Here is a 22,745-nt window from a genome sequence, read left to right on the forward strand (position 1 = left end):
GAAGGGGTTTGCTACAGAGCCCAGGGGTGATCGTGGTCTCCCTGAGATCCGGCTCTCGGATGAGAAGCCCCGGGAAGGCAGCGGGTCACCAAGTAACCCCAGGGCCTGGCACACGGGCTGGCCCGTACTCTAGGATCGATAAATCTTTATTAAGTGAACAGGTAGATGGAGCTGACCGTCTCTGAGCACCTGCTCTGGGCCAGGCACTCCCGTTTTACCATCCTTCGTCCTTCCAACACATCCCTTGAAGCAGCTATTTACTATTCCCATTTTCGAGGTGAAGACACTGAGGCTCTGAGACTCAGGGCCAGTGGCCCAGGTGGGGCTTGGAACGTGGCTGACGCCAAACCTGGTGTCCGTGGTCAACCAACGCAGCTGCCTCTCTCCTCAGGTACTACGCGCCCCCGGGACCTACCTCAGCTTCCTCGGCCCAGCCGGCCCCCGCCGAGTGGCCCCCCCCAGCCCCGCCCCGCCTGCCCAGGGCGCCCCGGCACTCCATCCAGCTGAACCTGGAGGACCTAGAGGAGCTCAACAAGGCCCTGAACCAAGCCGTCCAGGCTGCGGAGAACATCCGCTCCACCACCAAGCAGATGAGCCGCTCCCTGTCCGCCGACCTGCGCCAGGCCCGAAGCCTGCGGGGCTCCTGCCTCTTCTGACCTCACTGGAGACTCAGCAACACAGGGTGGCCGGGTGGGCAGGCGGCCTGCTGCTGTCCCCCGGGCCGGGAGGCTGGAGCCACTCCCGAAGGCCCCACAGACCCCTCCTGAGAGTCTCCCTCTAGCCCAAGCCCTGCCCGCTCCGTGATCTCAGTGCGGACGGGGGGGTGGGCCTGGTCATCGAGAGGAGCAACTTCCCAGGGGACCAGCCCCTGCAGGAAGTGCTGGACTGAGGCCGCCTTCTGCCCAGATGGCCTCTGGATGGGGAGGGGGGTCTCCTGGTCCTGCACTGTCCACCTCTGGCTAATAATATGTATTTTATATACAGATGGACAGATTTTTTTTTTTTTTAAACTGAGTTTTCCTGGTCTTAGATCCAAGCCAGAGGCCAAATAAGATGGGACAGGGCCAGGGTCTGTGGTGCAAACCTGCCTCCTGCAACCAGCCACTCCGGAGTAGGCATCTCTGGGAAGGGACGTGGCTGTGCACTTTCCTCCTAGTGACTGGTGGTCAGTAGGGCCCTTCGACGCCATTGAAACGTCCAGATGTCGGGTCCCCAGGATGACGTGCACCCCGCTTCTCCGCGGCTGGAGAGGCCTTTCCCGTGGACCTGCTGGGGAGGGAGCTCCCCCCCGGGGAGGGCCCAGGAAGCTTGTCCCCCATGGTCCCTCTCTGTACCTCATCCCGGCACCCTCGGCTCTGTCCCTGGGATCCCCGTGGCATCGGGCTAGCGGCCAGCGACCTGCCAGGCCCCGCTCTGCAGCCGGGAGGCCACCCCACCTCTGGCTCCCCACCTTGTAGCAGCGCGTACCTCAGCTTCTCTGGAATGTGTATGCATCGGTGATATTTGTATATTTGAGGCATTTAAAAATCTATTTTCGTTATGAGGGCAAATGAAGAAGAATGAATATTGATCTTTTAAAAAAGGAGAAAAGAAAAAAAAAATTCCCAAAGCTGCCCACATCTGTGGTGTGTGTCGTCGTCGACTTGTGGTTTCTTGACTCAAGTTTGTGGGGTGGAAGATTCGAGGAGGAGGACCCTGACCCTTCCCCGGGGGGCACAGCCTCACGATGTCTCACTCCGAAGTCTCCCGTCACCGCTCTGGTGTTCCTAACCTCTGAGCCTTTCTCCCCAACGCCTGCTGTGCCTTCCCTCCTGGGGTCTCTCGTCCGCCTCCCCCACTCACTCCTGTGCCCCCCCTCCACTGCCCACCAGGACACGCTCCCATTGCACTTGTCAGTGGGTCATCATCTGGAGTTGAAAGTGGCAATTAGCCGAGAAGGGATCTCTTGTAGGCTCTGAGCGTCCGAGGCCAGCCCGTGCTGGGTGCCAGCAGGCTGCTGCGGGGCAATGCGGACGGGAATGGGGAGCCCAGGCGGGGCGCAGGGGTGGGGGCCCAGGACGGCGTCCCCAGCCCCTGCCCCGGGCACAGCGTGGCTCCAGCTGTGAGCAAGGGCATGCGGGACCCTGGGCCTGGGCAGCCCGGCTCTCGGGAGGGCCACAGGACTGGGCATCGGGTGCCCGGGCTCCAATCGGTCACCCTGGCTGGCTGAGGCCGTGTGCATGGACCTGCCTGAGCCCCAGGGCCCCCGCCTGCCCGCCCCCCAGGTGGTGCTGCTCCCCGCCCAGGATGGCCCCCTCGATGCCGTCGGGTCTGTGAGGAAGCCTGCCCTCCTTGCTGGACTCTCGATTCGGGGGGCTCGGTTCTCTTCGCCGCACGAAGTGGGCCTGCCTCCGACACGGCCCCCCCTCGAGGGCTCCAAACGCATTTGCAGGACGGCGGGCTTCTAGGGGCCGATGTCACCCCAGTTTCCTTGTGGGCACCAGACAGGCCCCCCGAGGATGCGTCACGGAGCCCCTCCAGCTCGGCCCCCGGGCCTCTGTGCCTCCCCGTCCCGCCCCTGCCGGGCCACCCTCCTCGCGCTGGGATGCTCACAGCGGCCCCGCCAAAGCCTTTCTGCCTCCAGGCTCCCCAGGCGACCAGGGTAACGTCTGAGGTGAGGCCCCTGGTGCTTGGCACCACCACTCGCCTGGCTCCTCGCTGCCCCCACCCCTCATTTCACCTGACTCCCACCAGAGCCCCTGCCTCGATGTTTCTCCAATCCATCCTCTCAGATCCTTGGCCTGCAGCTGGAGCAGCAGGTGTTAGCAGCTCCAAAGCTTTCTAGGCTGGCTCAGATGCCCCTTCCAGGAAGCCTTCCCAGCCTTCCGCTGCAGGAGGAACCTCCCCAGGTTCTGGGCTCCCACAGCATTCGGTGCCTATCAGGGTGCCGGCTGTGCTGGGTGTTACAGTGGGGGGCAGGGGCGCACCCCGCGGCCAGCCAGGGCCCGGCTCAGGCCGGCAGGCTGCCCCACGTACAAATGAGTGAGCGACTGAATGAGCCGACGACGACCTGCCTGTTACAAATGCAGAAGCTTTATTGATGCAACTGAGACCAAAACCTGTGATGTCCAGAGGGTGGGGGCGTAGGGCTGGGGATGGGCCCCACCGTCCCCAGGGTCCTAGCCCAGCGCCGTGTCTGCCTCCTGCTCCTTCAGCCTCTCCTCCTTGTGCTGCTTCTCCACCGGCCCACACAGATCCTAGAGGGCGGCGAGCAGGGTGCGCGGTGACGCGGGTTGAATGGGAAGTATCAGGGAGACTATTAGGCGGGTGATTCTCGCTCACAGCAACAATCGGGGCGGTGGCCCCAGCCTTGGGGCCGTTTGGGCGAAGCTAACAACCGCAATACCAGCTGCCACCCGCGGGGTCGGATGGCTGGGGTGTGGCCCCAGTCGTCAGTGGTGATCACCCTTGGGTGTTTCTTTGTCCCGTTCCTGCCACTCCCCCCTCCCAATCCCTGCCATCCCCCTCCCTCCCAGGCCTCCTCCCCGCCCTGGACGTCCTGCCTGTTTCGCAGGGACTTTTCCCTCCTGGGCCCTCATCCCGTGGGCCTCCAGAAGCCTCAGCCGTCCCTGCCATGAGGCAGGTGCTTGAAGGTAGGACGTGGTGCCTCAGCGCCGTACGGCCGTGGCCGGCAGCTCTCCCTGTGTGGGCCCCTGGGGCTGCCCCCCACCCTGGGCAGGATCGCCCCGATGCCGGGCACCTCTAGTCCTCCTTGTGTTCACCTTTTTCTCATCGGTGTACGCGATCTCTGACTTGTGCAGGTCCACACATGCGAGAGCTTCGTGGAACACCGTCATTTGCTCCTGGGTCACTTCGGGCTTCCTGGCTGCAGGAGGGAGCAAGGGGGCTGGGTCTCCCTGGCGAGGTGGGGGGGGGGAGGCCTGGGGTGCTGGGGGCCCAGCCGCAGGGGCAGGCGGTCTGCTGGGTGAGGCCTGGGTGGGGTGGAGGTTGGAGGGGCACCTACTGTACAACGATAGCCCCTTGTGCTGCTCGTCTTTCAGTTTGAAGCCAAGCATGAAGAGCTCAGGATCCTTGGTGAGCAGGAGTATGCCAAAGTTTTCTTTGCCAAACTCTGGAGAAGAGAACTCTGGGTGAGGCCGCACCGCATGATGGGTCCCGATCCCAGGCGGGGAACCCTGGGGGCACCCACGGCCACGAGTTCACCCGGGACGCGCACCCCTCGCTCCTCCCGTGTGCCAGGCCCTGCGCTGAGATGTGGAGTCGGGGGAGCCTTATGCGGACCGTGACTGTCAGGGCCTTTCTCCCCATTTTCCAGACAGGAAAGTAAGGCCCAGACAGGGGCCTCGGGGCTGCTCAGGGATGTTGGTTTAAGCCCGTCAGCATTCGTGTGCCCCTCGATGCGCCCTCTCTGGGGTGACGGTGGGGCCACAAGTGAGGTCACTGCCTGCCTGACACAGACTGCCACCCTCTGAGCCCAAAGGATAAAGAGTGGTTGAGAGAGGCAGGACTGCAGCCAGCCTTGACTTTGCATTCTAGTTCTAATTATAGGCTGCGTGGCTCCAGGGAAACTGCTTGACATCCCAGTGTCTCATCTAATCCCGTAATGTCCTCCTGGGGTTGTTTGTGAGTATTAAGGGATTAATTCTAGTAAAGTACGGTGAACAGCGCCTGGCACATGGAGCGCAGATATGTGGGCAGTCCTTACCGGTTATTGCAGCGTGCGGGCCCCAGGACCTCGGGAGCATGGGCCTGTCCCGTGCCTGAGCCCCGGCACGTCCCCGCTTTGGGCAGGCCCCCCCACCCCCTGCCACACACCCCCCCATGATGCCCAGCAGCCCTCCTGCCCCAGTGCTGGTCCTTACTGTATCTGGACACGGTCCCATTCTCCCGCTGGACATTCAGAAAGCTGCTGTTATAGACGCACTGGTTCCCACTAAAGCCAGACAGAAGAGGGGAGAAAAACAGGAGAAATATGGATGATCACTGGTCACTACCATCGAGGGGCAAGAGTTGCTGGCGATTTGTCAGCTCTCCCCATTCTGTGGATGGAAAGACTGAGGCCGGGAGGGAGCAGGGACCTGCTCAAGGTTTTCCAGCAGCCAGGAGCAGGTGCCTGGGGCTGGGGGTGAGCCTGCAGGTGGGGTCTTACATGGTTAGGTACTCTCTGAGCAGGATTGTGTCATCTGTATGGTTGACGTCAAAGTAAAAGAAGGCCGCGTGGATCGTTCTAGCCGAGTGATTGAACTCCGGGTCGCGGGAGGCCGAGCCGATGTAAAACCACTTGCCAGAGATCTGGGGGGAAGCCAAGAGCTGGATGATGGAGGCCAGGAGCCGGATCCCCCTGCTAGCCAGCGGGCAGGTCTCACCGCACCCCCCTTTTGCAGCCAGGGAGTCTGGGGCCCCTGGCAAGGAGCTCATGGTGAGGTTCCTCCTTGCCCAGGACAGAATGTCCCCTCCGAGGGACCTTGCAATGAGGCTTCTGAGTTTGGAAGCAGAAGAATGCTGCCAGAGGCTGGTCGGAATGTCGCCCCGGGACCCGGGAGAGAAATGGGCAGAACCAGGCCAAGGGGCTGACCACAAGCCAGCAGGAGGAAGGGAAGCCCGGGGCACTCGGGGGCCCAGGGACGCACCTGCTCCAGCGTGGCGTTGGTGATAGGCCTCGCCGTGAGGTTGGCGCACCCTGGGCTCTGGGCGTCCAGCAGGGGAAGGAGGCTCAGGGCAGCGAGGGCCCAGGACAGCGCCATGCCTAGACGACGGGTCCCGGAGCCGGCCGGAGCTGGTGGCTGGGCGGCGCAGCGCCCCTTATAACGGGCTGTGTGTGGGCAGAGCCCTGGGGTGCCCTTGTGACACGCTTGCGAAATGCCCCACACGCATCCTTCCCGCCTTTCCGCACAGCCAGCGCTAGCCGAAGCCTCCGCCCAGCCTCGGTGTACTCGGATCGCTGGCCGGAAGGCCTACCGGGGCCCCAAGGCCTGGCCAGGCAAGGCCAAGGTGGGCGTGGGCTGGAGCACTCGTTATGAAACCTGTGTGGCAAGCCCTGGGGTGGTGGTTTTGTTTTGTTTTGAGAGCTCTTATGTTCCGTACCCAATCCGTGTCCCACTTGGGCAGCCAGACTGGGGCAAGGCCCACCTGTAAATCAAATGCTGAAGGTGATAGTTCCCAGGCTAGGTGGGGTGCGTGGGGGATGGGATGGGGAGCGGGCGGGGGTGAAGGCAAACCTGGATTCTATCCCAGCTGAGTGTGGTAACAGCTGGGAGAGCTAAAGTCCAGTGACGGGGACGGTGGGCAGCAGGCGGCGGGCGGGGGGTGAGGGGGGTGGTTGGTTGCCCAGTGCAGCCTGGAAGTGGGGAGCCCGTGAAGCAGTCCCTGGGAGGCAGGGATGCTTCCAAAAGCAGGAGGTGTCTAAGTTATATGTCTATTACCAGTGATGGCAGCATTACCTGACCGAGCTCCCAACATCTGTAGCGGGAACGTGTGGTCTCCACCGCCTGCCGCGGGTGTCATCACCAGCAGGTCCCCCACCCTGGACAGTGCCCCGCACTGCAGAATGAGCACGTCCACAGGGAGAGTCCACCCGGCCGGGACAGATCTTTAGCCCCACGAACAGATACTTCCCCCCAAAAAAGCCTTATCATGTGACGCTTTCAATTCTGTATCCTTATTCATCTCATAGATTCTGGGTCATTTTTCATGTTTCAGTGGAAGTTAGTGGTTGTAGTTGTAATGGACGGATGACCCCATTGTGCTCCTCCCAGCTTCCAAAGTCCTTAATGATGTGCTCGCTCTCTGCCTCTGGTCTCTGATTTTATTTCTCCAGCTTTATTGAGTTACACTTGTCTATGACTTTTCACATGGTGAGGTTTCCTCAGATGCTAAGTGTCGGAAAAGTGACCAAATCGCCTTCTCAAATTACCCTCCCGTTCAAGAGGAAGAAAACCACGTCACGTACAAGACTACAGCGTCATTCAGAATAGCCCAAGACGAGGAACAACAGTTCAGATGCCCGTCCTGGGGAAAATGGGAAACACGCGTCGTGGCGTCTTCATAAATGGACTATTTCTCAGCGATAAAAACGAACTACGGGTGTAGGAGACAACACGAATGACTCGGAAAATCTTAGGCTGGCAAAAGAAGGCAGACTCAATAAGGTACATAGTGTCCGGTCCCATTTAGAGAAAGTTCTAGCATGGACCAAAGGAGTCTACAATGGGAGCTATCAGATCGGTGGTCGCCCAGGGCAAGGAGGCCAGTCTAAGCACCCAAGGTGGTAAGAGCACTTTCTGGATAAACGTCAGTGCTCCGCGAGTCCACGGGGTGGTTATGCGCATGATGTGCATTGGTGAAAACTCAGAGTTTTAGGCTTAAAATGTGTGCATTTTATTGTATACCAATTATACCTCAATTAAGTTGATTAAAAAAAAAAAAAAAAACTCTCTCCCCAAACGGAGAAGACAAAAAAAAAAAAAAAACAACTAATGCTGTTTAATGTCCCTTTGTCCACATCCTTGTCAGAAGTGGAATTCACCTTTTTTCTTCTTCTTTTTTTTTTTTTTTTTTTGCCAGCTCACTTGGTGTTTTGACTTTGCACCGCTCCCATCTGAGTCTTGAAACAAGGATCGGAGCTCGTGGGCAGGGAAGCACGGAGGCGAGAGAGTGCGTGGCGCGTGAAGGACGTAGGGTTCGTCTGTCCGTGAGGCGGGCAGTGGGATGACTGGGGGCTGGGGTGGGGTGGGGTGGGGTGGGCGGTGCTGGAGAGGTTGGTGGGACCAAGGCTGCAGGCACAGAAGCTGGGCTGGGGAATTCGCAGTGGACCCTGCAGGTATTAGGAGAAATGGAAAGAGTGAAAGTGGGGCGGAGATGAATAATCAGATTTGTTCTTTAGGAAGATCCCTTTGTCTGCAGAGGGCTGAGGTAGGGGGGACAACTTGGGGCAGTCGCAGCAGTGGTCGAGGTGCGAGACGGCAGGACTGGGGACACATTTGAGACACTGCTTATCTCAAGGAGAAGCTGATGGTTATATGGGGACAGCCCCACCACTGCCCCGGCCACCGGGGCTCCTGCCCAGAGCCCAGAGCTTTAGAGGCTCTCACATATCGCACACGCATCCGTACCCATGCGGGCACACGTACATGCACGCACGCACAAAACTTATTAAATAACACGGAAGCACCTCTGTCCGTTGGGATCTTGTGCCCTAAACATCCTTCTTCACAACCGATGCTCTTCAGGCCCCAGGGAAACCATCCTTCCCTCTTACACCCTCTCCTTGCATCGCATGTGACAGCCCGATGTCTGGTGAGTAGCGTGGAGAGAAAGGAATGCTTTCTCTTACAGCGGGTAGATGGAGAGCCACTCCCCGGAGTGGGCGGTCCTCACTGTCACTCGGGGACCCCTCGGAGAGGCGCCCTCCCCTCCCGAGAGCCTCTCCAAGTGGTTCCTCCAAGTGCACCCAGCGCTCCCCCGACACAGTGCGATTTTCTCCATCGTCTTAAATTTCAAGGATGCTTCAGTACCTCCGTGGATTGAGGGTCTGGCCAGCCCTCCCGACCCCGCCCCTCCATCTGGCCCCAGGCACAATGTCGAGACAAGGTTGGCGGAAAATAGAAAAGCGATCAGGGTCACGCAGGATGGTGGTGAAGTATCGTCCTGGCTTGACCACCTGTGAGCCATGTGACCCTGGGCAAGTTACTCAGCTTCCCTGTGTCTCAATTTACCCCATCTGTAAAAGGGGGATATGGATTGTGGCTATTCGAGCAGGTTGTCAAGCGGACTAAATCAGTTCACATTTGTAAAGTGCTTGTTACACGAAACACACTTGTTTCTCAGAGTCCGCCGGCCCTAATAACCATCACCGTCAGTGTAATGTCAAGCGGGGCTAAGGAGAAAAGAAGACAGCCTCCTGCACTACAGAAATACTTCCAGGGTTGCAGGTTACATCCCCCATCTAAAGACATCAAAATGCTAAAAAAAAAAAAAAAAAAAAAAAAAAAAGTCAATAGTAGGCTCAAGAAAATCGGATACTTTCCCCATCGGCTGGATAAGGAAACAAAGGACTCAGAGGTCAGGTGAAAGGTGAGGTCAGATCATCGGGGCAATGCACCCGCTTGACAGGACTGGTCTCCGGAAAGGGCACTTGATATGCATTTCTCCCTCCAGGTCAGGGCTCAGCTCTGTGTCCGACGACTGGTTCGTGGTCTTCCACGTGAACAGCCGCGGCGACTACATCGGCAGAGCAAAAGATCCTAATTAGGACCTTTGTGTCTGGGCCGAGAAAACACTCGACAAGACTTGCTCACGTTCAGACCATGTGTTGTGATCTTGGCCAACTTATTATTATTTTTTTAAAGATTTTATTTATTCATTCATGAGAATACAGAGAGAGAGAGAGAGAGAGGCAGAGACATAGTCAGAGGGAGAGCAGGCTCCAGGCAGGGAGCCCGACGTGGGACTCGATCCCAGGTCTCCGGGATCACGCCCTGGGCCGAAGTCGGCGCTAAGCCGCTGAGCCCCCCGGGCTGCCCTCGCCAACTTATGTAACCTCCTCAGACGTGGCTTCCCTCGTCTGACGAGCCGGTGCTGTGACATGTGTCTCAAGAGGGTCGCGCACAAGAACGAAAGTGTACCGCGCTCAACCGGGCTCCTGCTCGTCCCGTGTGCAAGACTCCGTAGCTGCTATTTATGCGGAACCTTCCGACACCGCATTCTTACGGAGCAGGTGGACGTCATTCAGACTCAGACGAGTCGCGCTGCTGCTAGAGAACAGCAGCTCCGTGTGCGGTAGCAAGCAGGAAAGGGCAAAGCACCCCCATTTTGCAGAGGGAGCAACTGAGGCCCAGAGAGAAGGAACGACCCAGCCAAGGCCACGTCCCAGTCAGGAAGCTGGGACTGGAATCCAGCCTGTCCCCTTCTTGCTCGCCCCCCCTCCTCCCAGCACGGGCGGCTGGTCACTGGGGGCAAGCGACGGTCCATGGCCATGGCTCGATTCGCTGTGGACAGAGCAAACACAGGATTGGCCCCACCTGGGAAATCCAGTCTGTCTGCTTCCTGACACTCCGTTGTGCAACAGGAGACAGGGAACCACAGCCGCTGCCGGCCCCAGGAGCTGCCCTTTCTGTTCCCCGATAACTTCTTACCCTGCCCCTGCCGGGAAGGAGCTGGCCCGGCTTCAGAGGCCTCACTGGCCAGCTCCCGGGGCCCCTGGAATGCGCACGGACAGTTGTGAGTGTCGCAGTTTTAACACGGCCATCCTTCTCGTCCCCCATCTTCCTGGCCCTCTTCAGAGCCTCACGGGGGCTGCTGACACCTCTGGAGCTCTGACCGGCTCAGCCACCGCCCCCGGGACAGCCCTGCAGGGCCCCGCTGCAGCTCAGCCCGGCCCCGCTGTCCCCTGCCACCCGCAGCCTTGTCCTCTTCCCGGCCCAGGGCTCTGGGGCTCCCCCACGCTACCCTGTGGCATCATAATGAACGGCAAGTGTCCTGTTCCCCAAACACAGAGGGCCACCTTCCCTCCCCAGCCTAGGCGGGCGCTGGTCCCTCTCCTCTCCATGTCCTTCCCCCCCCCCACCGGCAACCCTTTATTCATCCTCTACCGGCCTCAGCGTGGGATGGCTAATTTTACGTGCCAAGTTAATAGGGCCATGGGGCACCCGAGTACTTGGCCAAACATTCCGGGCGTATCTGCGAGGGTGTTTTTAGGTGAGACCGACGTTTGAATGGATAGCCTGCAAACAGATTGCCTCCCCCGCCCCCGCTCCCCACCCCGCCACCAAGTGTGGGTGGGCCTCGTCTCATCAGTGGAAGGCCTGAATAACACTGAAGGTCTGAGGAAGGGGGAACTCCTCCTGCCTGACCGGGTGAGGTGGACGTCAGTGTTTCCCCGCCTTTAGGAGACACCGGTTCTTCCTCGCTCTCCCACCTGCAGGCTGTTATGTTAGAACGACGTCGTCGGCTCGTGTGGGCTGTGACTTGGCCAGCTCGGTCTGCAGATCTTGGGACCTGCCAGCGATCAAAGTCACGTGAGCCCATTCCTTACAATAAATCTCTTCAGGGGCCCTGGGGGGCTCAGCGGTTGAGCGTCTGCCTTGGGCCCAGGGCGTGACCCCGGGGTCCCGGGATCGAGTCCTGCATCGGGCTCCCAGCATGGAGCCTGCTTCTCCCTCGGCCTGTGTCTCTGCCTCTCTCTCTGTCTCTCGTGAATAAATAAATGAAATCTTCAAAAAAAAAAAAGTAAATGAATCTCTTTACACACACACATCCTACCGGTCCCGTCTCTCTGGAGACCCTGGTTAATACGAGTGTCACCCCGACTACCCTTCTGCACCGACGCTGCCTCAGGCACGCTCTCATTTTGCTCCCGCGCCCTCAGCCCCCCATCGGGCCTCCTGCCCCCGGCTCTCCCCCCCGCCCCCCGCCAGGCCCGTCCCTGTAACTCCAGCGCCCACATACGGCCTGGCACAGGAGGGGAGCTGCTGAGACATGTCAAGGGGCTGTTCCAGCGAGCATAGCTCAGCCAGTTCGAGTGCCTCCAACGAGCCGTACCCCGTGGCTGGAGGGAGGGCAGGATCCATCCCCGGCCCTCGCAGAGCTTCCCGCAGGGACAACGCACATCAGAGTGACCCAACCTTCCCATCTGCAGAATGGGAAGCATGATCCAACAGTGGGGCAGGCTCTCTGGGGGCCACCGCACAGGGCAGGCCTCAGGAAAGGATTCAAGAAGCGGGACATTCTGTCTCAGTTTCATTTCTGGTGAATTTTGAAAGAAATGAAAAGAAAATTCTTTTTTTTTATTTTTTCTTTTTTTTAGATTTATTCATGAGAGACACAGAGAGAGAGGCAGAGACACAGGCAGGGAGAGAAGCAGGCTTCCTGCAGGGAGTCTGATTCAGGACTCGATCCCAGGACCCTGGGATCACACCCTGATTTGAAGGCAAATGTGTGACCGCTGAGCCCCCCCCCCCCCGGTGCCCCCCAAAGAAATTAAAAGAACATTCTTATCTCATTTCCAAGGCTTTTTCTCCCCCCAGTTTTGGAAGACCATTTTCCAGATTTAGGAAATAGTGTAAGGCCCCAATTCTTGGGACTTGAACAGGCTCTAGACTCTTCAGGGAGGCTTATTAAATCATGGGTCGCTGGGCCCCAACCTGGGACCTTGTGATTCAGTAGGTTTGGAAGGGGGCTGAAAATTTGCATCAGTAACCAACTCGCAGGCTAATCCCAGGCGGCCACGCTGAGCCCCACTTGTCAGCAGTGTGGGGTTTGAATGGAAGCTTTGCCCCGGCCTCGGGAGGTGACCTCGGGCACTGCACTGGGCTTCAGTCACGGTGTATGTAACGTGACAGGGTGTACCTGGGACGTGGGACTCTCCAAGCCCTTCCAGACCACGAATCCCGGGCTCTGCAGACGGGACTCTCCGATCCACGGCAAAGCAGCAGCACCTGGTGCTCGCTGCCCAGGGCAGGTGCCAGGTGCAGACGGAGTTGGGGGGCAGCTGCCTGTGTACTAATGACCTGGATACTTAGAGCAAGGTTTTTGGTTTTTTTTTTTTTTTTTAGATTTTATTTTTAAAATATTTTATTTATTTATTCATGAGACACACAGAGAGAGAGGGAGAGGGAGAGAAGCAGAGACACAGGCAGAGGGAGAAGCAGGCTCCATGCAGGGAACCCGACGTGGGACTCGGTCCCGGGACTCTAGGATCACGCCCTAGGCCAAAGGCGGCGCTAAACCACTAAGCCACCCGGGCTGCCCAGATTTTGTTTATTTGTTTGAGAGAGTGAGCACAAGCAGGGGAGGGGGCAGAGGGAGAGGGGGAGAGGGAGAAGCAGACTCCCCGCTGAGCAGGGAGCCCAGTGCAGGGCTCGATCCAGGACCCTGAGATCATGACCTGAGCCAAAGGCAGACGCCTAACCCACTGGGCCACCCAGGCGCCCCTCGAGCAAGGTTTTAATACATAAAATCCCACTATGAGTCCAACTGCTTGCGATTTGTTCTTTCTCCTCGGGGAGAAGGGCAGAAAGGCTCGGGTTCACTCAAGGTCCCACGGTGGGAGGACCAAGCTGAGAGAGGAAGAACTGCACCGAGGGTCAGGAGATACGGGTTCCAGGTCCAGCAGGTATAAATATGTCCTAATATATCCCGGGTATCACATGGGGGCCACACGCATGCTAAAAATAATTAGCTGTTGTGTATCTGAAATTCAAATTTATTCAAATTTATCTGGGTGGTCCTGTATGTTTATTTGCTAGCTCTGGCTAATTATCTCTCAGATTCTCACTGGCTCCAAGGCAGGTGTCGCCGTGGCCTGCCTCAAGCATCTCCCAGGTAAGGAGCAAAAGCTCCTACTTGTGGAAGCACCGTCCACAAGCCCCCCAAGAAGGAAACAACACAAACGTCCGTCAGTGGGTGAATGGATAATCAAAATGCGTCCCGTCCGCACAGTAGGATCTTATCGAGTCATAAAAAGGAATGAAGTACTGGACGGATACATACCACAAGAACGAACCTTGAAATCCCGCTACGGGAAAGAAGACAGTCACAGGCCGTACATCGTGAGCTTTCTATGGTGGGGAGCACACGTTAAATTGAACTTTCCCATGTGCAAAACAGGATCCCGTTTCTCTGAGATAGGGTTCCTCGTCCGTGAAATACCCACAGTAGGCGGAGTCGGAAATCCGGTTAGTGCTTTTCTGGGGCTTGGGCAGAGGGGAATGGGGAGTGACTGCTTCACAGGTATGGAGTTTCCTTTTGGGGTGATGAGAATGTTCTGGAACTAGGCAGTGGGGAACCCTAGGGGATTAGGGTGCACAGGTTGTACGTGGTGAGTGTACGAAATGGTAATTCTCATGTGTGTGTGACTACGCTAAAAAAGAAAAAAGAAATCGCTCAAGTTAACCTCAATATACCTCCTCCCTGTGGGTCATGAGTTGAATCGTGTCCCCCCCGCCCAAAAGATACGTCAAAGTCCTAAGCTTATTACCTGTGAACGTGGCCTTACATGGAAATAGCGTCTTTGCAGAGGTAATCAAGTTCAGATGAGGGCCCCTGGGGGGCTCAGTGGTTGAGCGTCTGCCTTCGGCTCAAGGCCTGATCCCAGGGTCCCGGGATCGAGTCCCGCATCGGGCTCCTTGCATGGAGCCTGCTTCTCCCCCTGCCTGTGTCTCTGCCTCTCTCTCTGGGTGTCTCATGAATAAATAAATTAAACCTTTTTTAAAAAAAACGTTCAGATGAGCTTATTAGGGTAGGTCCTCACCCAGTAGGACTGGTGTCCTTGTAAAAAGATGTGAGGACGGAGACGGAGCTGCACAGGGAGCAGGAAGGCCGGGTGGCTCCAGAGGCAGAGACTGCAGAGCTCCCGCTAGGCCTGAGGAACGCCCGCGGCCACCAGAAGCTAAGGTCAGGGGGCTCCCCTGGAAGCGCTGGAGGGACCACGGAGCTGCCACCCCTTGGGTTTCAGGCTTGCCGCCTCCACCGGGGAGAGAATGCATTTCTGCTGGCTGCAGGTTTGTGGCACTGTCGCAGCAACCCTAAGAAACACATGCACCGTGGGACCCCCCCCCACCCCCCTGCTCCGGGGGAAGCAGCATGCTCTGAGCAGCTCCTCTCCCCTCCAGCCCCCCGCCCGGCCAGAACCTCCTCTGTTCAAAGAAGCACACAGCCACCGATGCGTCGTTCCATTGCCTCAGTTTTAAATATTTATTTAAAATCCAGAAGGGAAAAGGAGAAACGGAACCCACTGGGGGTTTAACACACTGACATGTGGACAGACATATAGGAGGACAGGAGAAGATCCCGAGAACGAGACAGAGGCCAGGCGGTCGCTGGCGGGGGTGGGGGGGAGCGGGGGCTGAGATGAGGCCCGAGCTGCTACAACACGCTTCCGTGGGGAGCGTCTGGGCTGGGGCGGGAGGGCGAGGCGCACAGGGAGTGTCTGGTGGGGAAGGTGGGCTGGACTGAGGTATTAAATAATGAAAATCAAATCCAATTCCCAAAGAAACACAACTTTAGAGAGAGAGAGAGAGAGAAAAAAAAAAGACACAAATAGACGTTCACATAAAATTTCCCCTTCTAGAAAAATAATTCCATACTTAAAGTAACCTCCAAATCCAACCTGGGTGCCGCCTGGTTCTGGGATATAGGACGGCTCAGACTGCACTGAGTCTCCCGATCACGCTGAACCCCGAGATCCCCATAATTATTCTTTCTCCTCAGTCCGCATTTATACTTGGAGCTAATGACGCTGGGTTTCTAGAGGATTGAGTGACGGTGGAAAAGCAAGAGTGACGGCCGCACCTTGGAGGGGACAAGCTCCTGGGAGGGAGGATCGTGGGAAACGGTGTTTGGGGAATAGTACGGGGCCCTGTAAGGCGGCTTCCTGTTGGTAGGTCACCTCCAAGGCCAGCGCCGACCCCGCACCACTTTCTTCGAGGTCCAGGCTTCTCCCAGGACCCTCCGGTCTAGATCCCACCTTCCAAGACGAGCCTAACTTCCCTCCAAGGGGCCATGAGAGGCCAAGCCAAATCCTTGATGCTCAGGCCTCCCCCTGCCTGAAGAGGACAAACCTTTCAAAGTCCATAAATTAAAAATGTAAATCTTTCTGCTTCTGTTTCTGGAAGGTTGTTTTTTTTTTTTTTCCTTTTCCTTTTTTTTTTTTTTTTCTGGCTTTGCTTTTTTTTGTTATTGTTTTTTTTTTTTTTCTTTTTCCTTCCCCTCCCCCCGCTGAGTTGATTACCTGACACGAGGGCGACACTAAGGACATTTTTAGATTCCCCAAACTTTGTCATTTGGAGGAGAAAGCAAAATGTGGACGATACTCCACATCAAAATAAATGGTTCTTCGAAGTCTGTAGCAAAAATGGTAGCACCTTCAAAATCTTAAATAGGCTTTTTTTTTCCCTTAAAAAAAAATCACATACACTATGAGACAATTGCGAGCACCAGCGATTTCACAGTGGGAGGTAGCTAGCATGGGCACCCCCGGCCCCGAGGGTCACGCCGCCCCCTCTCGGCCTGCACAGCATCCCACCCTCTGGCCGCTCCTTCTCTCACCTCTTTCCCAGGTGAAAAAAAAATAGTAATGCACCTTCTTTGTGTTTGTTTAAATAAAATATATATACTTCTTTCTTTCCTTTTCTCCTTTTTCATGTCTCCTCTCTAATATTGCACATCAAAGCTCCCTGGCAGGGACCAGCTGGCGAGATGCCCCCTCCCCTCAGGCGGGCTGGAACGTGGGGCTCTTTGGGCAGGAAGCTGGGGAGGGCAGGGGGTGGCCGCAGAGCTGGGAGACAGGCCGCGGGGCTCAGGCGGGTTGCAGGCCCAGCTTGCTCTGGCTGGCTCTTTGGTTGGTCTTTGGGGGACTGAGCCGGGATCAGCTGGTCCCAAGGATACCCAGTTCCCTGCCACCGCCCCCCGCCCCACCCACCCCCCAGCCACTCCTACAGGGCAGACAACAGCTGGGGCCTACCCAAGGATGCTTGGGCAGGTGAGCTGCCTCTCCTGGGCCCACCTGCCCCTGGGTACCCTCCTCTGGCCTCCTCCTCCTCCTCTTCCCTCCCCGTCGTCGAGGCCTAGAGGAGCCAGGAGGTCAGAGGTCAGAGGAAGCACGCAGGTCCAACTTCGAGGCGGTACTGCTTCCCTGATGAGGCAGGAGGGAGGTTGTCCACGCCGACAATGGGCAGCTGCTGGGGGTCCTGGGTCCGGAAGGTGAAAAGCGTCTGATGCCAGCGGCCGTCTTGGACCTGAGGGAGGGAAGAGCATCACCACCCTCATCGTCGACATGTGCGCATCCCCATCATGTTTCCCACCGTGCAAGGGACCCCTGGCATGTCACTGCAGCCACGACCTGTGTGCGTCCACTGAGACTGCTTCTGCTACCCCCACCCTGGGAGGGAATGCACTCATGAATATCACCGTAGCTGCCCTCCTGGGCTCCTTTCCTGATTCCCCAGGACACAGTCTAGAAGCGGATCGGCGGGCTCCAAGGATCCGTACGTTTCTGAGGCTTTGCATCTCTGTGGGCTGCACGGGCCTACCTGGTCCCATTGCTCTGCCCTTTCCCGAGCTGCCCAGATCTTGTGTTTTTTAATAAACTGAAATTCAGTGGCAACCTTGTATGGAGCAAGTCTGTCCCGTCATTGTTCCAACAGCATTTGCTCACTTTGCCACACCTTTTGATAATTCTTGCAACATTTCAAACTTTTTCGGTACCGTGACCTTTGTTCTGGCCACCTGTGATCAGTGATTGTGACTCACGGCGAGCTCAGGTGATGGTCAGCCTCTTTGATCGGTGACGTATGTTTTAATTAAGGTATGGACATGGCTTTTGTAGGCACGGTGCTGCCACACACTTAGTAGACTGCAGTGTAACGTGGACGTAGCTCCGATGTGCGCCGGGAAACCAAAAAATCCATCAGACTTACTTGGTCGCCGCCTTCACGTTTTTGCCATGGTCTAGAGCCAAACCCACAATCTCTCTGAGGTATCCTCGCGTATACACAGCTGCAATCCCGAAAGCCTCTCCCAATTTTTTTTTTCTTCCCCAAATAGCTTTGTGCAAGAGTGTGGCTTTTCCCACACACCCTCACTAACGCCGTGCGTTACTAGTTTTGTTTAATCTTGCGAAACTCGTTTTGGGGACAAATGTCTGACTCCTTCTCCACCAACAACCCACACACTTGGCAGTATTGAAAAATAAGCAAAAATGTTAACAGAAGAAATTAGCCCGGCCAGGGCGGGGGCCAAGAGCATAGAAGTACATTCTTCTTCTACAAGCAGCCTGGCAAAGAGGTACAGCATCTATCAGCCCGTGCATTTTTTTTTTCCAATCAGCTGGATCTTCTCTCAGTTTTCCCAGAGAGGATAGTGGATAAAAGGGATTTTATAAAACTGTTATAGGGACGCCCGGGTGGCTCAGCAGTTGAGCGCCTCCCTTCGGTCCAGGGTGTGATCCTGGAGACCCGGGATCAAGTCCTGCGTCGGGCTCCCTGCAGGGAGCCTGCTTCTCCCTCTGCCTGTGTCTCTGCCTCTCTCTCTCTGTGTCTCTCATGAATAAATAAAATCTTAAAAAAAAAGGACTCAGAATCTCTAAAAATAATTATAATAATATTATTATTATACTAATACAATATACCTTTCATACTACCGTACCAAGGCAATACAGCAGTATGTATTGTGCCGTCATATACGATTTTATTATAAAAACCCATCTTTTCAACTTGAGTGGCCCCACGGGTTACCTTGCAGCCATCCATCGATACTTCTGGCCTGAACTGGCCCCCTGCTTCAAAGATCTGCCCGTTCCAGGCCCGGAAGCGCACAGCCCGCTTGGCTGGGGCCTGCCCGGTGCCCTCCTGCCACACGGTCATGTTAAGGCAGTGGATGGTGATATGCTGTGTCACCTCAGAGCTCAGCAGGTGCAGAAAGTTCATCTGAACCCGGCTGACAGCAAACTCGACCTGTGGCAGGGACACGGCAGTGAGGGAGGGTCAGGCCTGCTGCCCAAGGTTCTCGCAAGCCCTCCCCTCTCCCTGGAGGGCGCGCGGAGAAGCTCCTTCCTCGTAAGCATTTCCTGGCTTTGCTTCCAGACCGGTGGCCATCGAGTCGGGGAATTGAGGTCTGTGTGAACTGGTCCACAGCCAAGGGGGAACAAGGAAGGGAAAAAATACCAAGGCCTGGCCGACTGCAGGGCCCGATCTACGAGGGTCCTGAGGGAACCCGAGCCACCCTCCACTGCATGGGTGCAGCCAGGAGAAGGGGAGGGCATTGTGTTTGGAGCTTAGCTGGGATCCCAAAGCCCGGAGATGAAGAGGAACTAGCTCAAGGTCCGGAGGCTCTTCAAGTGCAGGAGAAATGAGAAGTGCCCTCCCCACTCTTTCTAAGTCCCAAGATGTCAGAGATGGCAGGGACACCCAACAGGGAAGGGATCTGCGACTGGAGCGGGTGCAGCGGGTGCAGCGGGTGCAGCGGGTGCAGCGGGTACAGTGGGTGCAGCGGCAGCCCTGCCGGCTGGCTTTTCTTTTTGTAAAGGAAGCGCCTGATTGAAGCGTTCCTGGTCTGGCATCCACTTCAAAGACTGCTATGGCGAATGAATGGAATAAATGCGATGCCAGCCGCAAGGCCAGGTGAAGAGCCCGCCCCGCTGCCTTGAGGCTCCTCTGTTTTATTTTTATTTTTTTAAAGATTTTATTTATTTATTCATGAGAGACCCAGAGAGAGAGAGGCAGAGGCACAGGCAGAGGGAGAAGCAGGCTCCATGCAGGGAGCCCGATGGGGGACTCGATCCTGGGACTTCAGGATCACGCCCAGGGCTGAAGGCAGATGCTCAACCACTAAGCCACCCAGGCCGGCTCCTTTGTTTTAGACACCAGGATTGCCAGAGCTGCCCATTTGGGCCACTTGTTCTCTCTCTTCCATGCTTTACCTTCCTGCTTTCCTGTTTTAAATTCACCAATTTAAGAGCAAACCCGGGAAACCCTAAGCCCCCACCCTGGACCCCAATAGAAGCAGAACCCCAGGCCCCTACTCTCTCTCGCTCTCTGTCTCTCTCCCGGTGACCTGGCTGTGTGGTCCCCAGTGTGCTGTGTCATTTCCAGGTCCCGTAATCACAGACCTCTATTTTTTCAAAGTTTCTGGATAGCGAAGGGCATCTTGCAATCATAATAAGAACCAGGAGGGCTGGTCCAGCCACCACGTCGGTTATTGGTAGGCTGAGGCTGGTACGAAACAGGGGTCATTGCTCCTCATGGGGACGGTGACCCGGGTGGGCAGTCATGCCACCAATGCAGGTGCCAACTCTGGTCTCAGCCCTCTGCCCGCCAGATTTGCTATGGGGACCCCAAACCTCCAAGCCAGAGTCAGAGAGCAAAGAGCCTGACTGGCAGGGCCTGGGGTGAGGCGGCCCCAGTGCCTGACATAGCATCTGGCACACGGTAGGGACCCAATAAGGCTTGCTGGCCAGCTGGCCCACATGAAGATGCTCAAACCCTGGGTCTGACCCAGTCGGCATGAGGCACCTCCCAGAGCCTCCCCAGGAGAGCTGATGGGATGGGAGGGGCCTCTGGGTTCCTGCCTCCCCCCCTACAGGCAGGTGGGCTCCTCTCCCTGCAGCGTGAATCCTCCCATATGGAGGACCTGCCGCTACTGGAGACCCACAGTCCCACAGTCCACTGTGGGGTACCGTGGACAGGGGAGTGACCGCACCCCACTGCCCCGCCGGCCCTGGCTTGTGGTTGAGCTGCCCTGAGCCCCCTCAAGTGCTCAGCCCAGAGACAGGCACATGGAAACCAGGCACCGAACGTTAATTAAATATCTGCATACGTGCCTCGGAGACCATGACTTATTTTGTCCTGATGGTTCATGGTTCTCTGAGCCCGGCCAGCCTGGCCAACTGTGCTGTTTTAGATATTAGGCAGAAAGTTCTATCTGAAATAAGAACCATTAACATCACATGTCTTGAAAGGGTTTAGAAACCACAGATTTAGGGACGCCTGGGTGGCTGAGCGGTTGAGCATCTGCCTTTGGCTCAGGTCGTGATCTCGGGGTCCTGGGATCCAGTCCTATACCAGGCTCTCCACGGGGAGCCTCCTTCTCCCTCTGCCTGTGTCTCTGCCTCTCTCTCTGGGTCTCTCATGAATAAATAAGTAAAATCTTAAAAAAAAAAAAACCCACAGATTTAGAACAAACCATTTCCCAATTTATAGATAAGAAAGAAAACCGAGGTTCATAAAGAAGCCATGGTCACGGCCCAGACCAAAATTTGGGTGGGCAGTGGCCCAGGGCAAGGTGGGCACAGAGAGGGCCAGTTTGGGGGTGGGGCGGGAGCAGACTGCTACCTTGGAGGCCGTGATGGGCTTGAGGCACGTTTGTCCACCGTGCGTGAAGTTGCAGGAAACTTCGATGGTGTCGGATGAGCAGCCAAGGTTTGGATCCACCCAGTAGGTACCTGCAGGCAGCAGGGAGGGGGGCGGTATATGTACGTGAGGAGGAGCCCAGGGCCTGCTTCTGCAGGTGGACCCCAACCTTGTGACCCTCTGAGCCCCAGTTGGGCAATGGCGTCAAGAAAGGACGTGGAGAAGGATGCCAGGAGCCACTGAGATGGCAGGAAACGCTCAGGGCAGAGCTCACGGCTGGTGGAGCCCCTGGCGGAGCCACACGGCTGAGCACCTGCCCGTGTCCATCCTACAGAGGGGCCAGCTCAGGCTGAGAGGCTGAACCACTAGCCCGGGGACTTAGGGATCATCCAATTGAATGGGGTCTCCCCCAAGGCTGGTGATCCTCCTAGGGCTTGCCGGGGGAGGAGGAGGGTCAGGCTTCCACCCCGTCAGCTGGGCACGTCTGCTGGCATCTGGTTTCCCCACTGGGCTCCCAAGGGAACGCACGGCCCCACAGCCGAGAGGCCCGGCACTGGTCCACCTTCTTGTCAGTGGAGGGAAGACGTGTGGACAGAAAGGGGGGGACATCCTGGCTCTCAGGGAATCCGTGGCAGCCTCCTCCTGCCTTGCGCGCTTGGCCTGCCCAAGCTCTTGTCTCCTTGCACTGGACGGTTGTCCCCACTTTCCCACACCCCAAGAGTCACAGGGTCCATCTGCGTGTGAGGCTCGGGGGCTGTCGAGGGGAGAAGGGACTGCCTCACGCGCCTGAGTCCCCAGGGATAGACACTTGACCCCGATGAGCCAGGACGTGAATGCTCCACGTCCCCAGCCCCTCCTGGAACGCCCCTGCCCCCCCACTCCAGCCCCGGACCCCACAGGCCCTCATACCATCCACCATCTTCTGCTCACAGTCCATGAGGTCCCGGCAGACCCGGGCGGGGTTCTCTTTGGTGCCCAGGGGCGTCTTAATGCTCTGGATGAGGTTGCTGAGGTAGTGTAAGGTTTTAAAGATCTCCCCTCCCTGGTCCAGCACCAGCCGGTCCGGATGGCTGTAACCCTGTCAGGAGGAGAGCGGCTGGCCAGCGGCCCCCGGGGTCCCGGCCCCCCCCCCACTCAGGAGATGCCCTGGGGCCCCAGGGGCATGAAGGGGCTCCCTCCACCTGACAGGCAAGGAAGCTGGGTGCCCCCCCGGGGGAGAGCTGGGAAGCTTGCCCGGGAAGGGGGCCCAGGCGGGCGGGCGGCCGGAGTACCTCTGCCTTCAGTGCTCCATTTGTGTCCATCCACGTCTGGAAAGCTGCGCCCAGGTCATCTTGCTGCTGTGCCCAGAGAAGACAGGCTGTGCATCCTGCCCCCGGGGCCCCCCAGACTCACCGGGAGGGAGACCCAGGGCCGGAGCACCAGCTCTCCCACCCACCTGCCTCCTGTGCAACTCTCTCGTCCTCCCTCCACTTACGGAGTCAGGGCTGACCCTTCAACTCTCTTTGATCAGGCACTTCCAAAGCTCTTCATCGCCCTCGGGATTAAGTCCAAATTCCCCCACCCACGTGGTTCCAAGACGTGGCCTGAGGACTGCGGTCTCTGGCCCAGCCTCTCTTCTCTTGCCCACATATGCTCCACACACCAGACACACTATGAAACAGCTAAGTCGCTAAGCACCATGCTCAATCTGGCCACAGGACCTTTGCACATGCGGCTCCCAATACCCGGAACATTCTTCTTCCCACCTGCCTATCTCCTACTCCAGGGGTTCTCAATCAGGGGCAGTGGTGCTCTGTAGGGGCTATGTGGTTATGTCTAGAGACTTCTTGGCCGTCACAGCTGGAGAAGGGGGTACTCCCGCCATCTAGTGTGTAGAGGCCAAGGATGCTGCTAACCATCCTA

General features: G+C 57.2%; 3 protein-coding genes across 13 annotated transcripts in view; 1 reads left to right on the forward strand and 2 right to left on the reverse strand.

The window, feature by feature from the left end:
• The window catches only part of AKNA (AT-hook transcription factor), a 50,526-nt gene extending 48,909 nt beyond the window's left edge, over nucleotides 1-1,617 (forward strand). For all 4 annotated transcript variants that reach the window (XM_041763122.1, XM_041763123.1, XM_041763121.1 and 1 more), the window contains exon 22: nucleotides 392-1,617. In XM_041763122.1, coding sequence (XP_041619056.1) covers nucleotides 392-656 — 265 coding nt within the window. In that variant the 3' untranslated portion in view covers nucleotides 657-1,617. The remainder of the gene's footprint in view (nucleotides 1-391) is intronic.
• A 1,435-nt stretch (nucleotides 1,618-3,052) lies between these two features.
• Nucleotides 3,053-5,800, reverse strand: ORM1 (orosomucoid 1). Its single transcript, XM_041760687.1, has 6 exons — nucleotides 5,631-5,800; nucleotides 5,150-5,292; nucleotides 4,863-4,933; nucleotides 4,004-4,111; nucleotides 3,762-3,865; nucleotides 3,053-3,236 (listed from the first exon to the last, which is right to left on the reverse strand). The coding sequence occupies exons 1-6, from the start codon at nucleotides 5,742-5,744 to the stop codon at nucleotides 3,159-3,161; spliced, it is 618 nt and encodes a 205-aa protein (XP_041616621.1). The 5' UTR covers nucleotides 5,745-5,800; the 3' UTR covers nucleotides 3,053-3,158.
• Nucleotides 5,801-14,667: 8,867 nt separating this feature from the next.
• Nucleotides 14,668-22,745, reverse strand: part of COL27A1 (collagen type XXVII alpha 1 chain) — a 134,877-nt gene continuing 126,799 nt past the window's right edge. For 5 of the 8 annotated variants that reach the window (XM_041760910.1, XM_041760913.1, XM_041760911.1 and 2 more), the window contains 5 exons: nucleotides 22,115-22,180; nucleotides 21,753-21,921; nucleotides 20,826-20,935; nucleotides 18,231-18,449; nucleotides 14,668-16,733 (listed from right to left, as the gene is read on the reverse strand). In XM_041760910.1, the coding sequence (XP_041616844.1) occupies nucleotides 16,587-16,733; nucleotides 18,231-18,449; nucleotides 20,826-20,935; nucleotides 21,753-21,921; nucleotides 22,115-22,180 (711 nt within the window). In that variant the 3' untranslated portion in view covers nucleotides 14,668-16,586. Of the gene's footprint in view, nucleotides 16,734-18,230; nucleotides 18,450-20,825; nucleotides 20,936-21,752; nucleotides 21,922-22,114; nucleotides 22,181-22,745 lie in introns of those variants that run through there. The other 3 variants (XM_041760909.1, XR_005988810.1, XR_005988811.1) reach the window with 3 other exon arrangements.

Source organism: Vulpes lagopus, chromosome 7 (assembly GCF_018345385.1).
Source record: "Vulpes lagopus strain Blue_001 chromosome 7, ASM1834538v1, whole genome shotgun sequence".
Lineage (NCBI taxonomy): Eukaryota > Metazoa > Chordata > Mammalia > Carnivora > Canidae > Vulpes > Vulpes lagopus.